Here is a 17,475-nt window from a genome sequence, read left to right as displayed (position 1 = left end):
TCAATGCTCTAAATCTTTCCAAAAGTCAGAGTTAGTGAGTGTATTTGAAGATCTTCCAAATATTGCTTACCCGCACAACGGAAGACGTATTAGCTAGTATATTTATAACAAGTAAAGTCTTATTTTGCTGTTCTAATGTAGTATAGTTATTGTTAGAATTAAGGGAACTATTGTATCTCAATGTGATTCCCTAAATTAATTATGACTATTCAACACCACAGTTACTGCAGTCTTTCAGATAATATGGAACATGACGTACCAAGTCTTTCGAACACAGAAACTGGTAATGTCGGATTTAAAACAAAATTTTCCTCGCGTAACAAAAGTGGAATCTTTCACTGATGGGTGTGGAGCCCAATATTAAAACTGCAAAGCTTTCTTTCTTAGATCTTTACTTCCACGCAAGTGATTTCCATGGTATGGTGGCAAAATGGTCTTTTTTTGCTACCAGCCTTGGAAAGTCCCCATGCGATGGAATTGATGGGGCTTTTAACAGGGTTGTGACAAAAGCAAGCCTTCAGATACCATTGTCTGGTCAGATAAATACATGTGCCCGTATGTTTCATTTCTGAAGAAAGCATCATTAGCACTATGTTTTTCTTTGTGTGCAAAGAAAAAATGGCTGTTGTTCGTGCCACACTTCAACAAAGATTTCTGAGAGCAAGAACTATTCCGGGAACACGTGCAATTCATTGTTTTGAAAAAACTGGTCTATTAAGATTGGATCGAAGCGTACAGGTTTGGTTGAAGATTTTAGTTAGTGAATAGTGATGAAGGTGATACATCAGTAAATTTCCTACATCCCCAAGGTCCATCTCCCTAATTTTATTGGGCTGAAAATGATTCCTGTTATGTTCCGTTTACTCACATCTTATGTAAAGTTGATATAACAACTGCTACTGGCAGATCATACCAGTTATCTCCAAAGTCTCTGAAAGTAGTTACTTCCGTGTGGGAAACGTTTTACAAAAAGTACTTGATGTTAATATCTAATTACAGCAAAACCGAAGATTTTTTTATGTGCCATAACATGTAGGCCTATAATACTATCAAGCTTTATTATATTTGCTTCTTTGGTAGTTATTATAATTAACATTTAAAAATGCTAATGCCTATTTGGTGTTTAGATAATTATATTTTTTCCCTTACCTGTAAATTTTTGAAACTCCATATTTCTCCTCCGTGCTTGGACGGCCCATCACAATTTTTGTACAGTGAAAATAGATGTAATAAGGTTACTGCAAAATATGGCACAAATACGTCTAACGCTGTGACAGGCAAGCCTGAATTGGTTGGCAACTCTGACAACTGGGTTGCTTGGGAGGAGTGGTAATGCTCACAAACGTGTTTCTAGGTTATCGAAGAGTACTTATACCAATTTTGGGGTGGATATGTTAAATCGTTGGACATGAATATTGCAAAAGAAAAGCAAAGAAAATGGACATGAGATTTGGAACATGGAATATTAGGAGTCTTTATAGGGCAGGCGCGTTAAAATCCGTAACGAGTGAGTTAGAGAAATACAGGATGGACGTAGTAGGAGTTCAGGAAGTTGGGTGGGATGGGAATGGATCTGCAAATTCCGGAAATTTTACATTCTTTTACGGGGAAGGAAATAAAAATCACCAGTTAGGAACAGGGTTTTTCGTTCATAAACGTATATTACCAGCAATTAAACGGGTTGAATTTGTTACTGACAGACTTCCTTTAATTACTCTTAAGGGACGGTGGTGTGATATTATTGTTTTAAATGTATATGCCCCAACTGAAGATAAGGATGACGATATAAAAGACAGTTTTTACGAAGAAGTGTAACGGATATTTGACCAACTCCCGCGATACCATATGAAAATTCTATTAGGGGATTTCATAGAAGTAGAAGAACCCAACCGAATAGAAGTAGAAACCGCTGTAAAGAAATTAAAGAAACATAAATCTCCGGGTGTAGATGAAATTCCGGCGGAGTTAATTTTAGCTGGAGGCGAAAAATTGTGGAACAAGATACACAAACTCATCCTCCTTATCTGGAACAAGGAAGAATTGCCACAAGAGTGGAAAGAATCAATCATTGTTCCAATTCACAAGAAAGGCGACAAAACTGACTGTAATAATTATCGAGGCATTTCTCTTCTGTCAACATCCTATAAAATCCTTTCAAATATTCTATTAGCAAAACTGACCCCATACGCAGATGAAATTATTGGAGATTATCAGTGCGGATTTAGACGAAATCGATCAACTATCGATCAAATATTTACCATTCGCCAAATACTCGAAAAAAAAAGTGGGAATACAATACCCCGGTACATCAACTATTTATTGATTTTAGAAAGGCTTACGACTCGGTTAGGAGAGAAACATTATACAACGTTCTTACAGAACTTGGAATACCGAGAAAGCTAATTAGATTAATTAAGATATGTTTAAATGAATCCCAAAGTAAAGTCCGGGTAGGAAAATTTTTGTCCACGAGCTTTCACGTCGAAAATGGCCTGAAACAAGGAGATGCGTTGTCGCCATTATTATTTAACTTTGTTGTGGAATACGCTATAAGGAAAATCAAAGATAGCAACCAGGGCCTAGAGTTGAACGGTATTCACCAGGTTATGGCATATGCTGATGATGTAAATTTAAAAGGGGATGATAGGAGAACAATAGAGAAAAATGGAGAGATCTTATTAAACGCTTGCAGGGACATGGGTTTAGAAGTAAATGCACAGAAAACTAAATACGTGGAAGTGCGTCCGAACCGTAATACAGCAAATTATAGATGCGTTAAAATATTAAATAATACTTTTGATAAAGTGGATAGTTTCAAATATCTAGGATCAATATTAACAGAGGAAAATCATATCCACGAAGAAATTAAATGTCGATTAAAAGCAGGGAATTCGTGTTACTATTCGGTTCAAAATCTCTTGTCGTCGCGAATTCTGCCGAGGAATTTGAAGCTTAAAATATACAAAACGATAATCATGCCTGTTGTTCTGTATGGCTGCGAAACATGGTCACTTACTCTGAGGGAAGAACATAAACTGAAAGTATTTGAGAACAAGATCCTGAGACGAATATTCGGACCCAAGAGAAACGGGAATAGGGAATGGCGGAAACTTCATAACGAGGAACTACGTAATTTATACGGTTTACCCAACATTGTTAGAGTCGTCAAGTCTAGGAGGCTTAGGTGGGCGGGTCATGTAGCTAGAATGCAAGAAAGTAGAAACGCTTTCAAAGTGTTGACTGGAAGACCAATCGGAAAACGACCATTAGGAAGACCTAGGCGCAAATGGGAGGACAATATTAAGATGGATCTCGCAGAGATTGGAATCCAAAGTAGAAACTGGATGCAGTTAGCTAAGGATAGAAGTCAGTGGAGAGCTTTTGTGAACGCGGCATTGAATCTGCGGGTTCCATAGGCCATAGAGTTAGTTATGTTAAATCGTATGGAAGTTATTGGAAAATGTTTATTTCGCAATCAGTTGGCAACACTGACTGGGATATCTCCTCAATGCTTGGATGACCCATCACAATTTTTGTATATGTGAAACTAGATGTAATAAGCTTTCAAACAAAAACAAATTCATTGAAACCCAGGATGGGGATTTTGAGAAATTAAGGTTCAAAGTTTACAAAATGGCATCCTAGTTTTTTTTTTTTTTTTTTTTTTTTTTTTTTTTTTTTTTTTTTTTTTTAATGTTACCTTTCAAATGACTATGAATTTTCTATCAGCTCTAAGGAAAGTTTTCATGTTTTTATTGGTAAACAACTTCAAGATAATCTGGATAAAAAAAGAATCATGTTTATGGCGAAAATTTCACGTCGCGACCGTTAAACATGGATTTTCTTCTCATTTTTGCAATGCAATAACTTCTGAACCGCTGATGCTATTTTAACAATATTTACATACTTGCAGTTAGCATAAAAAGTTCTATAACAGTGCCAAATTTCATCCAAATCTGAGATAGTGGGTTCGATTTCCCCAATATTTTGGTTGAGTTGACGTAGAATGACCCACAACTAAAATTATGCTTTAGAATTCAAGAACATTGGTGATCATATATTTTTTTATTATTATTATTTATTAAACTAAGTTTTCTTATACGAATCCCAAAGGCTTATGCCAGTCAGAAGTCGGTTTGAGAAACAGTATTTGACTTTATTGGGCTATAATTGGTATGTGTCTGTCAATTACGTTTTTATAGTTGTACTTTTGTTTATATGTATAGTTAATTGCATTTCTACTCTGTTCACTTACAGATATAACAACATGTCCTCCGAACAACAACAGTTCTTCTTAAAATGGAACGACTTTCAGTCAAATATGGTCTCCTCCTTCAAACATCTTCGAGATGAGAAGAGTTTCACGGACGTTACTTTGGCATGTGAAGGACAGACTTGCAAAGCTCATAAAATGGTGCTCTCGGCTTGTAGTCCATATTTCAAATCACTTCTAGAGGTAAGAAGGTTTGACTTGTATATCTTGGTAGGAAAAACTTCAGTATTCTTAGGCTTAACTACTTTTTCTTTCTGGGAGCTGCGGTGGCTCAGTGGTAGAGCGTTCACCTCTGGTGCTTGGGGTCCCGGGCTCGATCTCAGCCCCCGCCAAGTGAACTTTGTGGTAGACAAACACCGTGTGTGTGGGTTTCCTCGTTGTTCTCCCGTTTCCTCCCACTCTTCATTCATTTCATTCATTACTCATCATCACCGTCTCCTTTAGCCTAACCGACATAACCGTGGGACGTAAAACTTAAAGATTTCGTTTTTTACTTTTTCTCCTCGATCATAGGTGGGCGGGGCAATATGGAAATTTTAAAACTTTCCTCTCCGTTGGGAGAGCTGTTTTACACTTTGGTAAGGTTTACTGAAACAACTAAATTGACACATGATATTAATTATTAAACCTAGAAATTTGTACCGATAAGAGAAGTTTTCACAAATATAATTGAAGCCGTAGCAAGTGATCGGAACAGGAGCATTAGTATATTTGAAACTATCCTTCGTGATGTGGTTTATGTATTTTGTTTTCATAATGTTATAGGTAAGCTGAACCATACCAGCAGTGGTTTTCTTCACTATGTAAGGAAACCATGAGATGAGTAAAAAGAGCATTGAAAAAAAGTAGCAGTGTCACGTGTAGTAATATTTTCTCAATTAATATTGAAACCGACTAATTAATACTATAAAACCACGTCCATAGAGAATAATTAAATTTTAGGAACGCTTAATTGATTTGAGAAAATAGCTTTCGGTTACGGTTTTTATTCTCTAACAATCAGTATTAAAAGCAGAAGTGATTGATTTCCGCAACTTCAGGTTTAGTAGGTAAATTAGAATGAAGATAGTACCTACTGTTGGTGCACACAGTTGGTTGCAGACAACCTCTTCTCGCAATCTGTTACGGTCTTTATTCTTTGAAGATCAATATTAAAACCTTCCGGTTTGAATAGGCTGTTGAGAAAGATGGTACTTATTTTTAGACCGCTATCTCCTATCGTTTTTAATCTATGTAGATGAATATTGAAACCGATAGTTATAATGTTTGAATGTCGACTCCGTCAACGAACTTTTCACCTTCTACATTCTATCCAAGTTCGGTGGTGATTCCTCCAGTAGTTCTTGAGATTCTTTTGTCCACTGGACAGATGGATCAAGTTGAATATACAAAATAGTTTTTGTAAACCAAATTCTTAAAAATAAGCTGCTGAGATGGTGGGTATCCTCATTGAACATTTCGACATCAATAAATATTTAGATGCATTCCTAAGTTTTAGCTACACCTAGTTTTGTTTTTAGTAACCTTGAATTTCATATTCTAGCGTTTACATGAACTACACTATATTTAACATAGTATCTTAGAAGAAGGTCCTTATAGGTAAGCCAGAATTATTATTATTATTAGCTAGCCTAAACTTGCATAGAAGCACATAAAAATTTCAGGAGCACTCACTCACATTCCATGTAAAGACTTATTATTTTCTTACTTGTACAGGAACTATTATCTGCAGCACTACCCTCCCTTGTGCTAATGGAAACTGAACTTGGAATAAAACTGCATCGGGAGTGTCACTATTTATCTAAGCAACCCCTAATAGATTCGAAACTAATATAGGAAATTTTCGTTCTTTTTTTCACATCACTCTTCTTTGTTCTCCTAAGCGTCCTCAAAGATCTTATCCCTACTGGAGGCTGAAGTTAGACTTACAGGGGCATCAGAACTGTCACCAATGAACTTACAGACCGCGAAAACTGTGGATTTGACACTAATATCTGTCATTTTAGATTATTTTTACATGTCTCCAATTTTTCCTCCCAGGGGTGTTAATGGTGGCTAAACTTAAATCTAAACGGCTCTGGGAGTGGCACTGTTTATCTCAGGTATGTGTATCTTTTTATTGATTCGAAATTGATATCAGACATTTTCGATCATTGTTATGTCTCCCACTTCCCCCTAAGTGTGCTTGGGAATCCTTACCTCCCACTGGACGCTGAAGTTATACTTGAAGGAATCTGAACTGCCATCAATCAACTTAGGGACCCTGAAAACTATATTGTTCGTTTTCGATTACTTTTACTTGTCACCATCCCCCTTCCCCAAGGCTGCTAATGTGGGCTGAACTTACACTTTAATGACATCGGAAGTGTCAATGCATCTCAGCGACCCCGAAGACTATGGATTCGGCATTAATGCCCATCGTTTTCGTTCATTTTTATATGTCACGCGTCCTACTCCCGCCCTAGATGTGTCAGGGAAGTCTTACTCTCACAGTACTGTTTTCCAGGCTGTAAGTAGTATGTGTGCCAAGTTTGATTAAAATAGCTCCAGGAGTTATGTTCCAGAGTTATTCTGCAAAATACATATTTTTTATTTTATATACTGTGTATATAAAATTATATATACGCGAGAAAGTATGGTACAGGGTGTCCGGCTTAGAGTTTTAACGTTATAAAACAGTGTAATTTTAGTTGCATTTAATTTGAAATGAAATGCAATTGTATGCGACTGGCAACTGTGCCCATTTGCGAGAATCGTCAGTATTTCGAGTTTACGTGACGTGCATAACGCATAAATTCCAAGATGGTGGAGTGGACGATTTTTCGCATAAAGTGTTCTACGTTTTTTCACTGGCAGAAAACAAAACTAGGGAGCTTGTTCAATTACCTTCACAAGAAGACCGGGAAAATCAGTCAAACGTGAAAGTTAGAGCTTAACAGTCCTCGGTCTACTACCCATAACGTTGTGCACAAAAGGTTACGTCTACGGGCATACAATATCCAGTTACATCAACAAATTTATCCTGATGATAAACCTAAAAGACAGACTTTTTCAGGCAAAATGTTAACCGAAATTGACAACAATGCTTTTTCTGGACAAGGTATGATTTTTTAATAAAGCTACATTCCACATATTTGGCAAAGTTAACAAACAGAATTGCCGTGTTTGGGGAAGTAAAAGCCCTTATGGATTCCGTGAAGTTATGAGACACTCACTGAAAGTTAATGTGTGGTGTGAATTAAGAAACAATAAATAATAGGACCGTTCTTTGATGAAGAAACAGTGACAGGAACGAATTATTTAGACATGCTTCAGCATTACACTGCGCTCAAATGTCTCCAGAAACCCTTTTCCAACAAGATGGAGCCTTGGCACATTTTGTTATCATTGTACGAAAATTTCTTGATGAGCATTTTTCTAGGAGATGGTTGCTTGGCCTTCGCGCTCGCCAGATCTTTTCTCCCTAGACTTTTTCTTATGGTGGTTTATCAAGGACTAAGTCAACAGTATCCCTGTCGACAACTTGGAAGATCTGCGTAACAAAATTCACTAGGCGAATAACAGTATAACCCTTGAAATGCTAATGGATACTTGGACGGAATTGGAATATCAGTTAGATGTCTGGCTTGTTACTAAGGGGGAGGAGGAGGGCTCATCAAGGTTGTGTGAAGTCCTGATGCTGAGGAAGAAAATGTATTAATTTTTCTACTAAAATGTACATTTTGATAACAAAATGTATTTGTATAAAATTATGTTCTTTCGTAATGTTAAAGGTCTAAGTTAGACACCTTGTAGAGTACAAATGGTCTGCTTATATGGTCCTGTTCCTGATACTCGTATTTCTTGTGTGCATTTTAGACATTGTATATTGTTAACCTGTAAGTAAAAGGGAAGTATTTACAAATGTGTTAAAATAAATTTGAATTGTCTGATCTGTAGCAAGGCAGGAAGGAACACACCAGGTATCTGAGTGTGAAAGAAAATGGATTTATTAAAACGGATTAAAATATATTTTATTTTTGATTTTTTTTTGTTTTTTTTTGTTTTTGTTTATTAAATATAAAAATTGAGAGCTTATTTACATAGCATTGTCTTTGTGCTTTTCTTATTTTTGTAGAAGGACACTCAAAATAGTAGATTTAAAGGAAAATGCATTTCTATAGCCGCGAATTGTTTCATGTAATGACTCGTTCCTTCTAAGTTTGCAGCCCCTAAAACTACGCATTAGTAATTAATTTGAGCGTGATAGGTAGGCAGGCTCTTTCTCGATTATCTAGATTTTCCACATGCTACACAAACAAAATTTTTCCGTGTCGTCTTTTGCTTTCTATCGTATTTTGATATACGATAGAAAGCAACAGGAAGTACTGTAGATTCATGCTTTGCCGTTTGTCTACTTGATCAACCTTATAATTTCCAGGCTAAACTTTCACTACTCTTTTCTTGATAACTTGCTTTAGTACCTTAAGACGATAAATGTAATGTCAGCCGGTTGAATATCAGTATGCATATGCGGAATGTAACATAGTGATCGTGAATATTCTAGAATCTCTATTTAACTAACATTAAAACGTATTTTGGGATGGCGTTGCCCACCCAGACATTCCACAATTATTTTGCTGCTAAAAGCATCTTTGTAAACAAATGTATCTTCTTTTGTTTATAAATATAATAAGAATGCCTTGGATGAATATTATATTTTTATTATTCAATATGTAACGCATTGTTTCATGAAACAGTACTTTTCTGTTCTTTAAATATTTTGTCTTCGTCCCAGTTCCCATCTTTGATAAAGCATGTAGCGAAAGTGCTTATAGTTATTTATCTATCTATCTATCTATCTATATATATATATATATATATATAAGTGTGGTCCACAAAACAAAACTAACAGTGTTCGGGCGTCCACAAGGCTTATTTTATTCCTTCTGATGTATTTAAATAACTAAGGAAATTTCAGTATAGTTAAGTCATATTTACAGGTTGCTCTTTTATATATATAATTTTTGTCAAAACTTTTAGAACAAAATGCGAGTATCTGTATTCTCAAATTACAAAAACGCCTTCTTCAGTGGAGCGGGAACATTTTTACGATGGGTTTCAACAAATCGAAAACTAAACTGCTTCTATTCCTCGTCTTTTGTCAAGGCTTCATTATACTTTTGGATGAAACATATACCTCTTCCAGCTACATCATTCACCACAGCCATTTGTTTTAATAATTCACAAACATCTTGGACAAAAGGATTATTTCGCCATCTAATGATCATAATGAAAGCTACGAACTTATATCTATCCGGCTATTAGCACAGCTAGTATGTTAAATTGCATTGTAGTCTTGACACCTATAATGTCGTATACAGGAATGTAATGGGGCATATACCCATTACCCACCTAATATTTTTATAGTGCAGCATATATTTACCTTAAATTTACGAACGAACGAGTATATACGGAAGTAGGCATATGCTATATTTTGGAAACGGTCCAGCGTATACCTCGTAAAAATTCTAGCATTAGATCATTGGTAATACTACATGAACAAATAGGTATAAATGGAGTGACCTGTAACTATTGAGCAATAGGGCTGAAAATTTGCTAGTAAGTAGCTTATGACTCGAGGAAAAAATAAGCCTTGTGGAGGATTATTTTGATTTTTTTTGCATTCTATTAACGCAAGCTCCGAACCATGACCAGAGCTTGAATTCGCTGGAGTTGGCGGCTGATCAGACCATCGCGCGAGATCAATCCTCACAGTATAGGCCGTTCCCCACCACCTTTCTCGCGTTCAAGAAAGCTGCACTACAGAATCATGCCACTGATCTCGACATAACATTTATAGTAATTCTTTCTTTGTATTAGCGTAAATCCAGTAATACATACAGGGCTCATAGCGAGTCACTTTTTTTTTTTTTTAATAACTAAAAGTTACTTGTTTTTCAAGTTGGTCACTAAAAGTTACTTTTTTCTAGTTTGTCACTCAAAAGGTATTTTTTTTTTAAAGTAGTCATCTTTTCGTGCGATTTATGTTTTGCATTGGTAGTTTTCTAAGAAAAATATTATAAAAATAAATGAAAAAGGCAGAAACTTGTTACTTATTACTCTTCTGAAAACTTTAGTACTTGCTGCCATGTGCAACTATGCTGCCACTTGTGATGCAAGTCAGATTTATTCTCACTTCAGCCTTTATTCTTTCTAAAGCACAGTGGTTGGTTGGTGGGTGCTTAAGGTCTCAAGGTGGGTTTGAGAGCCCTGTTGAAATACAAAACCGTGCAAAGTACGCAATTAATAATGAACCTCTAAACACAAGTAATTCACGTTTTTATTATCTGACAAACTGAAGTAAAATAATTTTTAATCTTAAGTTGTTAAAACCTTACGTATTTCTGCTACGATACAACCGGCCCTATTGTGGTTGAGAAAAAAAAAGGGGGGGGGATTATGCCCACGTTTGGCATCAAGGTTAAAGTTGCTTTTTGATGAGATTTTGGTCACTTTTTCATGTGTTGTGGTCACTTTTCAACTATTTAGAAGAGGCCAGATTACTATGAACTCTGTACATAGTTTCAGAATTAGAGTAGGTGGAAAAAATGTAGTTGAAAGCTAACGGCATGTTATAAACAAATAATTACATTTAGTGTAGCTCATGATAAAATGTGTGGGGAGAAAAGAACGACGTGAACTAGGCATCCTGTGTTCTTTCCCTTGCAAATCGTATATATGATTAGATAACTTCTTTTGCATATCAACTTATCAAAGTGTCGCGAGCGAATTGACCTTACACAGAGTGTTTCAAAATGAATATTGGGGTTTTAAGGCTTTGTAGTATTTGTTACAGTTAACTTAGTTATAAATAATACATCAGATGAAAGAGCAACTCAAATAGTTTTGTACGCACACACGCGTATACAGTTTCCTCTGTCTGCCATTAGAAAGCGCTAATAACAAAGATGACGACTAGTGAGCAGAAAGCATTTTTTGTTTTACATTTTACAAAGACTGAATCTGTAATTACAGTGCAATCGTCTGTGTGACGAATTTTAAGAAAACTACGTCGTTACCGTTTGCAATTGCTATAATCCCACAGACTACGTACGGTTTACGTGCCAATTTTGCAAATGAAATGTTGCTGCGCGACGATGAAGATTTTGTGGATCATGTCGTCTTCAGTGATGAATCGACATTTCAGCCAAGTGGCGATATGAATACTCATAATGTTCGCATCTGGGGATCAGAAAATCCCCACGAGATGGTACAGTTACAACGGGACTCCCCTAAATAGAATGTGTGTTGCGCAATATCCCGGCGGAATAGGCCTTTTTCGCGTATCGACTCGATGTGTGCCGTGTGACGAATGGTGCTGACATTGAACACTTGTAGCAAAAAACTTTAGGGTTGCTCTTTCATTTGATGTATTATTTAAAATTGTACATTAAATGTAATAATTACTACAAATACAGTGTCCGTTATTCATTTTGAAACACCCTGTATTTTAACGTTGAATCAAAATAAGTACTGCTGTTAATTGACAAATTACACTTCAAGCTAATAAGTAACCAGTAATTAAGAGCAAAATTGATCACAATATGAAAAATATACACTGTCAATATTTGCTATTTTTGGTTTAAAAACAAGGAAAAAGTTTCTCCTTTAAAAGTATGTCCGATGAGATTACTGAGTGTATTAAAATTCCTTACAGCACTTTTCTCTATAGGTCCATATGAACTGTTTTATTTACCTCGGTGTCAGAAATCGCCTCCCAGACCTTGTCAGTGTTTTGAAACACCCTGTATGTAGAAGTGTAATAAGGAGAATATTTGACTTTTTATTAACAATGAAACTAACATTATTATGCCAATATATTTAACTATTGATATAATTTCAAGAGTCTTACTGTTCCTTTCACTTGTTGTGATATGTGTTCTTGGGATAAGTTTTTTCCAACCTACATTGTGACATGAACGAAACAGTAGAGTTCTTAGAATTACATCACTTGATAAATACAGAGGTATAATAATAATAATTTTATTATTAAATGCATACATATAGAGACCGGAAATAGAATACAGTTATCTGTATTTAAAATGCATGTAAAGCTCCCTTATGGTCAAGTGGTGAGCTTCTCTGTGAGAAGCTTAAACTTGCGGAGATCATTGTATAGTGTCAATAAACGGACTTAATTGTTTCAGTTCTTGAGTGATACTAGCTTTTGTTCAATATATTTTTATTACATCTAATAATCGATTCAATATATCTCTGAATTTCGAGGGGAAAAAATATTATAACAGATCATTGAAGACGGGTGGATAGACGGATTGGAATACTTACACAAAACAAAACTTTAGTAATACTGTGAATGATAATTGTTCTAGCGTGTACCATGAACTGGAAGTAGACATAGGGCTACATTAGTAGAAACATCAAAGCTATGTTTAAACCGATAAAATTAAGAAACAATATCCGTCGTATCGCAGTTTCGAAGAATAAAAATAATAGAGAGAGAGAGAGAGAGAAAGGTGGAGATGATGATGGTGATGCTAAGTGGTCAGTTGGGATTAACGAACAGTTATTCAAAATATAAATGTCATGTAGACTGTAGAAGATGAAGTGGTTACGTTTTAAGAGCAGGGTTTGACTTGTGAAAATGTTAGGATTTGATTTACGATGATAATGTAATATGGCAATATCGATAGATTCAATTCGTGGTCAATAATATTGTTTTCGAATTACGATGAGGTATTATAATTTTGAAGAATGTTATAAAAGATTTGAAATCTGTGTTGATGGGGTAAGGATGATGGGTGCCAACTTCGTTGATCATGTAGAGTTATGATAGTACCTAGGTTTAGAGAACATGGAATGACAAGCTAGAGTTTAGAAGTATTATTTTCGCTCCTTATTGGTTCTCTTAAATAAAATTGATTTTAACAGTTATGAAGAGCGTAATCTACTATTAAAGTGTGACCAGAACCGTAACTGAGGTTTGTATCCAACGCGGTTTCCTTCCAGCAAATTTTGAATATGAAATACACGCACCAAAGATTAACCTTATATCTACTCTTATTAATGATATATGACATGGATTCATGATAGGAAAGGCATACTCTGACGGTACATCATTATGAGACAATTTAAATATCGTGAAAATCATGAGCGTAATTCATGCTTACTTTGATTTATTTTTAAACTTAAAATTTTAAGACATTACTTTAAGTTCAATAAACAGTCCTACCCTATGATCCTTTCTAATAATCACGTACACACTTGTATTTCGACCACTCTCCGTTTTCGCTCAAAGAATCTGTAAGTAAAGTTAATACAGTTTAAAAATTAAAAAATAAAAAATAAAAAAACTAATACGATTTCGTGTTTTACCATTGCTTAAAAATTAATTAACAAGTTCATACATGGTGGTTAACATACAGAGAGTGGACAAGCGTTTATTAGAGAGAACTGAACAGTAAGACTGTTTATTGTCTCTTTATTTGCAGTGTCTAAAGACAGATAATGTTTGCTGTGTTCTTCCTTTCTTCTTCGAGAACTGTGTATGTATATATACTTACATTTTTTGCAGGAGAATCCATCAAAACACCCGATCATAATTTTGAAGGATGTGCCATACAGTCACTTGCAAGCGATCTTGGAATTTATGTACGCAGGAGAGGTGAATGTATCACAGGAACAGCTCCCTGCGTTTCTCAAGACTGCGGAACGATTGAAGGTGAAAGGTCTGGCAGAAGCTCCCCAATCCATTAAGAGAGAGGGATAGGGTTAGTATGTGGTTCGTATATTCACCATGAATGCAATATTACAGAGCTATTACCGAAATAGGCCGTATAGAGTTTTTTTAAACCAAGGGATATAATATTTTGTATTCGCATGTGTATTCAAAATTTCCGAGGGCCTAGTAATAATTTCCTAGGCTAATAAGATAATAAATAAATAAAATAATGGCCCTCTGCTGAAAGATATTTAAGAATTTATTTTTGTCACGACATCAGAAAGCGACAGTACTGTTATAATTTGCTTCCCTCTGGCAAGAAGTTTGAAACTACATACAATCACTTTAGTTTTTGTATGTCGTTTCGGGTAATAAGGGCGAACTCGGCATTGGCTCGTTATTATTTATCGAAAGTGATATGTAGCAGAAGCCACATTTGCACGTAAAATTAAAATTTGTGTGGAGTTCGCCCTTACTATCCATAACACTTCATACGGATATATATACACACACATGCATTTTTTCATTTATGTATGTGTATACAAGACGAACACAAATGAAGTATGCAATTTCAGGTTTCCAAATGAAACTACGGTGTAGTAAAATGAATTTGTATTTCTCAGACAAGGCCCCTCTGTATTGTACACTCACTCTTTTAATATTTTTCTTATTTGGTGAATAGTTCGCGAGATATTGGCTTGTAACACTTATTTTGACTCACTAAACCTGCTGATCACTTAATGTCGGTGTGCTGACCTAAAAGAAATTGCAAACTCTTTTTTTTTTCTTCTTCTTCTTTTTTTTTCTTTCTTCCTAAATCTTATTTAAGCTGGGCATCTGTGGTTCGAACATATACAAGTAGTCAACCTGTAAAGTAATAGTAATACATGTTGTGGTTATGTTATTCAAAAAATGAGGAACTAAATTAAGCAAGTGGGCCAACTTAACAGATTTCATTGTCTGAATGATTTAAAAATTACCAGTGCTCATGAAAGCCATTTGTATTGTAACTTCGTAAACTGACTCACTTTTACAGCTTTCCAATAGAAGAGAGTTAATAAAAATCTAACCTTATACTTCAGCCAGACACATTAGACAATACTCGAGGCATGTCGAGCAAAAGTAAAGTAAGTGGGAAAATGAACGAAAGATGTGGTTTGTCTACTGTCTTGTTAAATTATGCCCATATTATGTAAAGTTTTAATTCGGAAACCGAATTTTTAAGCGTTGTTAATAATGTACTAATTGAGATCGGTCGAAAACAGTGTCTCTAAAACATTGACCGTGTTATTTTATAGTAAAGTTGTACTGCAGTAGATCGCACCAAACCAAAATTATGATATCTTACGGTTATTTTGAAAGTTGTAATTTTTCTAAACTCTACACCACGTCTCTGTCTATGTGACGTCCTATTTTCTCATTTAATATTGAAACGGTAGTAGATTTCTGCCATTTTCCGTTTTAGTACCGAGATTAGAGTGGCATGGCATATGTTCTTGGGACGCTCAATTGATTGCAGAAAATCGCTTCTTGCTATCTGTCACTTTTTTACTCAATAGCGATCAACATAAAGCGGGGAAGTGGTTGATGTGTGCCACTTCAGTTTGCGTATAGGCTTAAGGACATATATATCATAGAAGGCTTATCGTTTTTCTCTATGTAGATCGTATTGAAACGGGAAGTAGTTGTAGGTTTCTATCACTTCCGGCTTTTAGGAAAGAATTAAGGATAGATATGAAACATTCTTGTGGCGCTTAATCGATTGCAGGAAATCACTTCTCGCCACGATAAATGAAACTCCTTAAAAAGTGAATTTATGGTTACCTTAAACAATTCTTTTCTTTAAACATATTTTTTTTTCTTTCTGTCTACAATAGACTTTCAAAATATAGTATAGGAATCTATATCAGAACCAAAAGTGGTAGATGTACCCTTCAGATTTCAATGGACGGATAAAGCCTATTCTTCGGACGCTGAATCCATATATTTATATAAAAGATATTAAAAAGTTTAAAAACCAACAACATTTAGCTATTTAACGTTTCCGCTCATATACCTGTGAACAAACAGATGGAGAGAATCGTTCAGTGCAAATCCCCATACTTTTTGAAAAAGCTTGGAAATCTAAATGGAGTAAAGCGCTTGTGGTTGGCAAGACTTCCGAAATTTAATGAACTGACTCATCTATTTTTAATGCTGGTTTGGAGTTCTCCATCAGTTTTTAGAAAGGAAATAAAACAGGCTAATTTTACTTACTAGCGGTAAAAACATAAAGAATACAGTACAAGTTACTCAAACCACAAGGCGAATACCAGGATAATATTTAGGGATTGGACAAAAATATGGAAACACCTGAAACATTGCACATTACCTTTATTAATAGTAAGTAGGACCACCTTTGGTATGCAGAATGGTTTGCAGTTGACGGGGAATGGGGAAATACTGGTCGCGTATGGTTGTCAAAGAGATGTTGTACCATTCTTCCTCCAAAGCAGGTGCAAGTTGTTGTAGAGACGACGGTAGTGGGTAACGGACTCGCACCTTGGTCTCCAAAACTAACACAAGGGCTCAATGATATTGAGGTCTGGCGATTGAGGAGGCCATATCAAGATGTGATATTTCATCTTCGTGCTCGTCAAACCAATCCTGGACTATGTGAGCTGTATGAACAGGGACTATGCCATCTTGAAACACGGCATTACCATCTAGAAACAAAGTTTGCACCATGGGATGCAACTGATCATTCAAAATGATTACGTAGTCCTTAGCAATGAAATATCGATACAGGGTGATGATAAATCTGGCAGAATGCAGGACCCATCATCACTGAATACCCAAATGATCTCTGAACCACTGCCGTGCTTCACTCTTGGTAACAGGCAGGGTTGGCAAAAACCATGTTTTTTATTTAACCCCCCCAAAAAAAACGTTTTTTTGGGGGGGGATTAAACCAGGTATTTTTGTTTAAATAATTTGCTCTATGTATTTATATCACATGTGGACAAAAATAAGTTTGTTTCGCCTTGGTGTTATGCAACAACCGGGTTATGCTGCAATGAATCACATAATCTTAAAGCGGAATCCAAACCGCTTCTCGTCTTATATCCGACAAAAATTGTCCTCCATTTGAACTTGAAACCGGGATTAATTGGCCACAAATACGATACGTCTGCCGACTCACTGACGAACTAATTTAGCCCAAGTTAGTTCACTACAACTTTTATTAGTCCAAGTTAAAGAAATACAACGACTTAATTTGCATATCAGTAAGAAAAGTGAATAAAGATAGGAATTATTTGGGTCCACTTTGGCTCTGACCCATTTATACATAAATAGATACCAAAGATATTTCTGATTTCAATAAATGCCTCTCGTGGGTTTTGTATGCCCCCCCCCCCCCTCTCAAAAAAAGTACGTATTTCAATGTATTTTATCAATAGTAAACGTTATTAAAACGAAACAACATTTAGAATTTTTCTTC

At 35.6% G+C, this 17,475-nt stretch overlaps 1 protein-coding gene across 4 annotated transcripts in view; it reads left to right on the top strand.

The window, feature by feature from the left end:
- lolal (longitudinals lacking protein-like) overlaps positions 1 to 17,475 on the top strand; it is a 36,576-nt gene that overhangs the window by 16,407 nt on the left and 2,694 nt on the right. For all 4 annotated transcript variants that reach the window (XM_081744208.1, XM_081744219.1, XM_081744227.1 and 1 more), the window contains exons 2-3: positions 4,258 to 4,456; positions 13,848 to 14,043. In XM_081744208.1, coding sequence (XP_081600334.1) covers positions 4,258 to 4,456; positions 13,848 to 14,042 — 394 coding nt within the window. In that variant the 3' untranslated portion in view covers position 14,043. The remainder of the gene's footprint in view (positions 1 to 4,257; positions 4,457 to 13,847; positions 14,044 to 17,475) is intronic.

The sequence above is a fragment of the Thermobia domestica genome, chromosome 2 (assembly GCF_964235325.1).
Source record: "Thermobia domestica chromosome 2, izTheDome1.hap1.1, whole genome shotgun sequence".
NCBI classification, from domain to species: domain Eukaryota; kingdom Metazoa; phylum Arthropoda; class Insecta; order Zygentoma; family Lepismatidae; genus Thermobia; species Thermobia domestica.
This window is presented reverse-complemented; position numbering and strand designations above follow the sequence as displayed.